The sequence below is a fragment of the Antrostomus carolinensis genome, unplaced genomic scaffold, assembly GCF_000700745.2.
Source record: "Antrostomus carolinensis isolate BGI_N321 unplaced genomic scaffold, ASM70074v2 scaffold1183, whole genome shotgun sequence".
Classification (NCBI taxonomy): domain Eukaryota; kingdom Metazoa; phylum Chordata; class Aves; order Caprimulgiformes; family Caprimulgidae; genus Antrostomus; species Antrostomus carolinensis.
The window spans coordinates 83,492-92,149 of record NW_010305628.1 but is presented as its reverse complement, the minus strand read 5'-3'; the positions used below and the strand labels follow the sequence as shown (position 1 = coordinate 92,149).

At 37.8% G+C, this 8,658-nt stretch overlaps 1 protein-coding gene across 1 annotated transcript in view; it reads left to right on the top strand.

Annotated features, from left to right (window-relative positions):
- Window positions 1-434: 434 nt before the first annotated feature.
- Window positions 435-8,658, top strand: part of LOC104522510 (collagen alpha-1(XXI) chain-like) — a gene marked incomplete at its 5' end in the record, with an annotated part of 50,377 nt that continues 42,153 nt past the window's right edge. Inside the window, 3 exons of the mRNA XM_010164830.2 lie at window positions 435-488; window positions 567-620; window positions 4,389-4,442. Of these exons, the coding sequence (XP_010163132.1) occupies window positions 435-488; window positions 567-620; window positions 4,389-4,442 (162 nt within the window). The remainder of the gene's footprint in view (window positions 489-566; window positions 621-4,388; window positions 4,443-8,658) is intronic.

Genomic DNA, 8,658 nt, shown 5'->3' with positions numbered 1-8,658 from the left:
AAGGGGAGTGAGGAGAGGGTCACATGAATGGAGTGAGACTGACAGTGGCCTGGAAGAGAGATGTTTTAATCTGTAATTTGTATAAAGCAGTGTGTGCTTGTATGTAAGTATTTATATTTCAGAGAGCTTATTTTGGTCACATAGTGTTAAGAGTTACATTTTCATCTATCCTTATATTTTCTTCATGTATTTAATGGTCTAGAGTTTTAAGCAATTTGAAAGAGGGTCTGTGTTCACATTTCTGTATTTTAGAGCATATTTACATTTCCGTAATGGGATAGTTATTAATTGACCACTACCTGTGTTAAGAAAGAAACAAATCTTCCATACATTTTCAAAATAAGAAATAACCTACATGACTTGTAGGTTAAATACACTGAATTTGCAGCATAAACATTGAGCACTACTTACTTTTTGTTTACTATATTTCTCAGGGTTCAAAAGGAGAGAAAGGTGATACAGGTTTTCCAGGAATGCCTGGGCGATCGGTAAGTTTTGTGAAGACAATTTGCCTTTAACTTTTGCTTTTTAATTCACCTTCTGATGACTGTTAACCGTTGCCACAGGGAGACCCTGGCAGAAGTGGGAAAGATGGATTACCAGGAAGTCCTGGTTTCAAGGTATGTACAAATGTGTATTCATATCTTGCCAAAGTCTTCAATAGCATTGCTGTTAGTCTAAATATATGCAGTTTGTTCTGTGGAGAATTACTGGAAATGAAAATAATATGTGTTACTTGGAAATTTCAAAGTTTACTGCAGTCAGTGGGCAGACTTTATTGATTTCAGTTGATGTGAGCAGGGGCAAAGCTTTTAAGAATGTATTAGTGATCATCAGAGATTGTTTATACTTCATCTTCCTTATCCTGTTTGTGTCTCTCTAACTCTGTGAATGTGTTAATGAAATTTATATACAAGCATACGCTGCAGAATGTATCTATTATGTACAATTATGAAGGAAGTAATTAATTATTATTATTGCTTTTGAAGAGAACTGGATGAAAGTAGGGGAGAACACCTTCAGTATTGGATTCATGTTTATGTCCATATTGTCTTCACTGTGCAGTGCCCTTTAATTTAGAACAGTTTTTCAAGTGGACTAAGTATCTATCTACTGTAAAAAAGACTACAGAATCTGGTATTTCTATAATGTATAACAGTCTGTGAGCTTACTGGATGTTTTGTTTACCCAACTGTTGTTTGCACTGTTCCAATCTGTAAAAAGATGGACTTTAGCAGTATCAGTTTTAATTCACAGGAAAAAAAGATTATTAATATGCAGTGTCAATGTTCAGTTGAATTGATTAAGCATGGTAAGAGCAGCTTTGTTCCTATAATATTTTTCTTAGTAATAATAATGAAGTAATCCAAGGGTGCTCAAGATTAATGTTCCTTCAGTGTCCAAAAATGCAAGTGTACTTTTAAGTGCACTTGTCTAAATTCCTGTTACTGTAGTTGGAGATCTGGATCTTTCTTCCATTTTGTGACCATGCTTGTCTAGAGCATGGCATATCTGTGACATCTGCTGCAGCAGGGAGATAAGACACAAGACCTATGGGAGACTTAAACCTTTCCAGGCAGCAGCTACCAACAAGGATCCCAGGCTCGCTCAGGCTGGAGGAGATGTTGTTTGGGGCGTCTCCTCAACCAGCCTCTTGCTCACAAATGGCACAGCACTGAACCCATACCAGGTTGCTCGGCTGGGTCTTGATAGGCTCCAAGGATGGAGACTGCACAACTGGGCAGCTTGTTCTATCCTTGACTGTCTTCATGGTGAAAAATTTTTCACCCTTATTTGCAGCAGGAAATGGCTCTGCATGTCTAAGTGTTGACAACTGAATTAAGCTCTTAGTAAATAAATGGAGCCTCTAAAGTGATTCAGCTGCTGACTGTTAACTGCTATAACTTTGGTGAGATCACTCATAAGTTTGCAGTCCTACTTACTGGTTTTGGGTACCCCAGGTGACCTGTAAGTGCCATTTCAGAAGGACACGGGTCTCCTGTAGGTGGTACCTGACATCCAGATGTAGAAGCCTTGGCTGCCCTAGAGCACCTCAGATAGCACCAAGGATTTGTGGTTGGGTACCTGAATCAAGTCCCTGTTCACTGCAATGGAATCTTAGATCATTAATGTATCTCTAGTCAACTTCAGGTAGGAAAACACGGGTAAGTGTCTTAAATTGAAGTTAAAGGGAGGAGTTACCACTTACATACAACACTACAGCACTGTTACTCTAAAATTTGCCCAACTTCAATGTATAACTAAGCATCCTGCAATTCAAAAATTTATTAGGACAATACATCTGAAATATCAACCTTTAAAAACTACATATAAAATTCAACTTTTATGGTAGGTAAACTCAATATTTCCTATTTTATTTGTTCTCTTTGGAAGGCCTAATGAAACTGTGCTAAAAGGTAATGGAGTAACTTTATTTTATGTCAGATTGGTGTACTGCTTTTTTTAAGCTGCCCTTAAGTTTGCACCCTTAAAATACCTTAGTAAAAGAAGTTGTAAATCTTAATTATGGAAAAAACCCTTTCTTATTGCTCATTTTTCTGAAGTTAACTTTAGCAACCAATAGCAGATTGTTGCTATGATACTGAAGGACTTTTTTTTAGTTGTTACGTGGTTTAGTTTTAAATACTCCTGCATTCATTTAATTTTAGTCTTCAAATTCCATTGATACCTGCCCACAAATTGTCATTATTAGTATATATCTACAAGAGCATGTATCTCTGACACTTGCAAATATGTCAGGCAAAGGCAATTTAACAGACATTCTAAAAACACTCAGCTAAGTTTGTGTCTATGGATGTAGTAGATACCTATGTTGCCATTAAGGTCAATGGAGGTCTAACCAGTAATCCCAGTGGAGTCTGGAGAGCAATTCAGCTCAAAGAAGGCAGATTTATGCTTTGCATAAAAGCATCTGGTGCATTTGAGATGCATTAATGTCCAAAGCATTCTAAGGGAGCTGACAAATATAAGTCCTATGGAAAGCCAATGCCTTTCTGGAGTGGGAGTGGGAATCCAGACAAGACACCCTTGGGTATCTCAAATATGACAAGTTGTCTATGTGTGGGTAATGACATTGAGCTCCTGGTGGCTGGTCAGCTGAATCAAGCCTCCATCAATCTTGACTAGACTTCTGTTGGCTGTGATAGGACCTTAGTTACCTACATGAATTATTTCAAATGAATCCTGCCTTATTTTCAATGTATACATGTATACACAGACACACAAGATATCTCTGGTAAGCTGGTGGAGAAATTCCTTCTCTGGTACTATAGAAAGCAGAAAAAAATAATTAGATATTAGATTTTGAGAACATGGACAGGTAATAGTCACAGTTGTTTAACATAAAATTTAAACTGTCACTGGTGGTCCTTTAGAGTGAAGTATTGTGTTGGTAAAGTATGAATTTGGAGAGTACTTTGATCTGGTTTTATGCTTGTAAACAATATACAGATAATTCAGTATATTAGTTGTGTGAACCTGTGTACATTTAAACTGAAAGACATTTTCTTTACTATTTTCTTAATTATTGTAGTACAGAAATATGACATACTCAGGTTTTTGTTCATTTTTATAGTATATTAGTTAACAGAAGCCATATTCTTCATTCAAGTGTTTTGTCAGCTTGACTTCAACATCTGCTTACTATAAAACATTGCTTCATTCTGGGTCTGTAATCAGCTTCAGAGCAGTAACAAACAGGCTGTCTTTGAGGGAAATTTCTGCTAGAGCTTTCCTGTTTTCTTACAATATTTATTCTGGTAAAGTATGTGGAAAAAAAGCATGACTTGAAACCCAGATGCTATCCATTGTTACTTGAAGTCCAGTTTTTGTAATTTTAAGTTTATTATTGCCAGATTATTTTATATATATATTAATTGATCTTTGCATTTGTTTTAGAGACTTTTATTTCTGGATGAATTCTTCAAATTTTTAGAATATTTTTGGTGTCATGCATATTTTGCATAAAGATTTGATCAAATCTGGTACTGCTGTATTCTGGAGTGCTTTAAAGTCGTTTTTAGGCTATTGTACCAACAATTAGAGAATAGCAATTTGTTACTATTTTATGCGCTTCTTCAACCAGTATTTGCTGTTCTGATTCAAAAGATGATTGTCTCATCTCTTGCAAACTGTTTGACAGCTGATTATTGGATGCAGTATGAGGGAATATTGGATTGACAACACTTCTTACTGTGTTTGAAACTGTTTTAAAGAGATGTTTGTTTGATGAAGCCTTCTCAGGCAGATGTACTGGTTTTACATTTTACTTATATTAAAAATAATAATTCACTATTTTAAATAATTATTTTATTATACAAAGGATGGTATTTTTTAGTATTGTATTTAATAGTCTTTTTATTTTAAAGGGAGAAGTCGGACAGCCTGGATCTCCAGGCTTAGAAGGACATCGGGGAGAGCCCGTAAGTGCTTAAATTGCCGACATATCCTTATATACGGATTTGTATGTTGGGCTTTTTTTTTAGTTAATGAATGTTATACTTCATGTTTCATCCATGTTGATTTGAATAGGTTAATATGTTCATTTTTGTAAAAGTGCTTTTTTATTTTCTGGTGTTCATCTTTAAATTTGACTTAGTAAAAGAAAATTAATTGCACTTTTAGAGTTTATTTTTCACTGTCTACTTCTCCCTTTCCTTTGCCCAGCTTATTGGTCTTTTACTTCCTTGCATCTTGTTACACTGTCCGTGTTATCTATATCTCTGTTCTTCTTGCTTAGCTGGGGAACATGCTGCTGCATTTTTTTCTTGTTTCCAAAGACATTGTTTCTCTACTGGTGTTTGGGTAACTCCTCAGGGCAGCTCATTTTTCCTCCTCTTTATATGTGATAGCTAGACTTTGTCCTCCTTGTTTCCTTGTTTGGCTCTTTAAGGCCACCAGATTTTGCTTGAAGCACAGGAGCCAAGATATCTGTAGAAATAGCTGAAAGCTTTGAGTGCTGAGAGGGAGCCAGCTGTCTTCAAATTATCAGTAATTCTTTGGTAGGCCAAGAGCAGTAAATGGATCTCAGTAGGTGGAATACTGCCTTCCAGATGAATTACATTCTGAATTGTAAGATAAAGAGATACAGCTTTATACATTCAGAAATTTTTGTGGGAATGTAAGGAGAGGCAGTATGTATTACATGGTACTGAAATCTGGTAGAGAGTTTTGATAACTAGGAGATGGGAATAACACTCCCAGCTGAAAAATTCTCAAGCTCTTTCATTTAAATTTTATATATATTCACCAAAACATCATAAACCACTGTGAGTAGACTGCAGAACACTGGACAGTCATTCTCAAGAGACTTTCTTCCCATTTGGCTGGCTTAAGTCAGGAACACATATAATTCTTCACTTGGCTTTATTTTTTCCTCTTTTTCGGCCCCAAATGACTGTGAGACGTACTAACCTTTTACAATCTGTGGTATCTTCGGATGTAAGAAAGACTGAAAGTTAATATTAATTAAAAACCATAAAAGACAAGTGAAGATATTTTTGTATATTGTTAGTACACCGTAACAAATATGTTGAGATAATAACAAGACATCTGTTATTGTCCATAGCCTTGTTTTATCTCTTTTCATTTTTAGAAAAACTGTTAGTTAGTTAGTTATTGTGATTTTTTTTAAATTAATCTAAAAAATAGGAAGGAGAAGGCATTTCTGGCCTAGGGAAAACTAAGCATTTAATACCTAATAAATAGCTATCTTTCTGATCTGATAGCTTTGGTTAAGTCTGACCTATATCTACTAAAGAAATATATTTTGGTTTAAAATTAATATAAATGCTTCACAATATAGCATTTTAAGCAGCAATGTAAATGCATCACTTAAGTCCCACACTTTTCCTTTAAAGAGAAGTGAAGCAGCAGATTTAAGACATTAATATCGCTAGGAAGCCTTTTAAAATCACCGTAAAATCATAGAATCATAGAATCATAGAATGGTTTGGGTTGGAAGGGACCTTAAAGATCATCTAGTTCCACCCCCCCTGCCATGAGCAGGGACACCTTCCACTAGACCAGGTTGCTCAAAGCCTCATCCGACATGGCCTTAAACACTTTAAACCCATTTCCCCTTGTTTTGTCATTAACTGCCCTTATGAAAAGTCCCTCCCCAGCTTTCTTGTAGCCCCTTCAGGTACTGGAAAGCCTCTATAAGATCTCCCCGGAGCCTTCTCTTTTCCAGGCTGAACAGCCTGTCCTCATAGGAGAGGTGCTCCAGCCCTTGGATCATCCTGGTGGCCCCTCTCTGGACTTGTTCTAACTGGTCAATGTCTTTCTTGTGTTGGGGGCTCCAGAACTGGACACAGTACTCCAGGTGGGGCCTTACGAGAGCGGAGTAGAGGGGCAGAATCCCCTCCCTCGACCTGCTGGCCCCGCTTCTCTTGATGCAGCCCAGGATATGGTTGGCCTTCTGGGCTGCAGGCACACATTGTCTGCTCGTGTTCAGCTTCTTGTCCACCAACACTCCCAAGTCCTTCTCTTCAGAGCTGTTCTCAAGCCATTCATTACCCAGCCTGTATTTGTGCCTGGGGTTGCCCCGACCCAGGTGCAGGACCTTGCATTTGGCCTTGTTGAACTTCATGAGGTTAACACAGGCCCACCTGTCAAGGTCCCTCTGGATGGCATCCCATCCCTCCAGCGTTTCAACCAACCCACACAGCTTGGTGTCATCAAGTAGAGGGTAGCTGATGTTCATCTGATGGATTGTGGGGGTTGTGAAGGATGTCTTGTGCAATTTACTGCTTCTCTTGTTTCTGTTGTTCCTCCAATGTATATTTGATGTATAACAGGTAAGTGCCTCCTCTCTGCTCCTCTTCTGTGCAATTCAGTGTGATATTCTCTGGTGGGATACCCTAGTAGATAGGGCAATGACATGTGACAGAGGGACTGAACTTTGCCGTGCCCTTCCTGTGACAGCCAAATAGGCTACCTAAGCTCAAGACAGGCCTTGGATGATACTGTTGAAACTGTATGACGACTCCGTATCATTAACCAACCAGATGCAACTGTGGCCCTGGGACAGCTCAATGGGTTGCATGGGTACCCCACTCACACAAACATACATGCAAACAGTCTTTACTTCTTCCATCCAGCCACATTAGTGTTAGACACGGCCTGATTTGTTAAGTTGGTCTTTTTAAAAATAGCAATTGTATGATCCCTGTTGCTTCAGGAAATAAGAAGTGTGATTGCAAGTTAACACATCTTGAGACATCTAAGAGGCAACTGTCTATGATGGAGAGCACAGCTGAACTGAAATCTCATTGCCTCCAGCTTCTGAGAGGTGTGGTTATTTTCTGGACGACATACTTTCTGGTATATTATTACTCTTACTGATACCTAAATTTATGAAGAGGAAAAAGTAGGTTGTAAATCCAAGTAAATACTTCCAAGTGATGTGGTTGTTTTCCCTCAATAGTACTATTTGGAAATTAAGTTAGCCAGGTCATCCCAATCCTACCCACTCTGTGTAAGACTAATGTTTGACACTATGGACAGAATAATTTAGATAGCATTTGGTAAAGCTAGTAATGAAGCTTATTTTACTGATGACAAAAATAGGCCATGCTGTCACTTGAATAGTTTAATGGCTAGTCTTCTGTCTTACTGATGACAAACTGTTTTGATAAATACGTTTTTTTGAGGGGCCAACTGAGGATAGAATAAATCAAGGATAGAATAAATCAAGATTTGTTTGAGCGTAATTTCAGATTGACTGTCCTTTTTAACATATGTAGAGTTTTTTCAGAGTTTGGTTTCAGTGGAAGCTATGTTAGACTTCTTGTGTTTACAATCATGCAGATGAGAACTCTGAAGTGAGTGCTTGTGGGTGAAGCTGGCAGGACATTTATAGCACTCTTCTAGGCCTAGCATATGTTGTCCTGCCACAAGTAATATGTCTGAACATTTGCAACTGCTCATGTTTACTCTCCAGAAATCATATTTTTCAGAAATACAGCTGCAAGCACTTAAAATGGTAGAGTTTGCCCTTAATATCTAGGTCACATCACAAGACCTCAGATGTGGCCTCATTTGTGCCAGCGATAGCCTCATAACGTTGCTTTCAGCTTCTGACCTGACTCTCACTGTTGTACCGACACTCCTGGTTTGTCTGTTGATCTCTTATAACTGCATCAGGAATGCCAGATCTAGGCATGTTCAAGATGCAATAGGATATAAAAATCTCCAACAGAAGTTGCTGGATTTTTTTTTTCATACAGCAGAAATCTTTAAAATACAACATAGAAACTGGTATAGCCAGGTACCCTGTATATTTGGAAAGCAAACCTAAAGTTAATGTAATTCTACTGCAGCTATAGCCATGCTGAGATTAATAGAAACAGGAACCAAGGAAAGAAAATTCCCAACTTAGTTGTATGGTAGTATGTAGAAAAAATTTTTTTTGTGTGGTTTTTTCATCCGTGTGCCATGTAACATCTCCCCGCCCTCTGTATAATAAACTGTATAATGAGGATTGTATAGTTTTTGAGATCTCTTCCCTACGAACAGATTTGCTTTAGTGGAACCCTTAGAGTGTAACACCCTGAGGCAAGTTGGCTTGTTAAATAGTCTTGTGTTCAGTGTTGCCTCTCTTGTCTGTCTTTGCATAGGAAGCTATGAAAAAAAAAC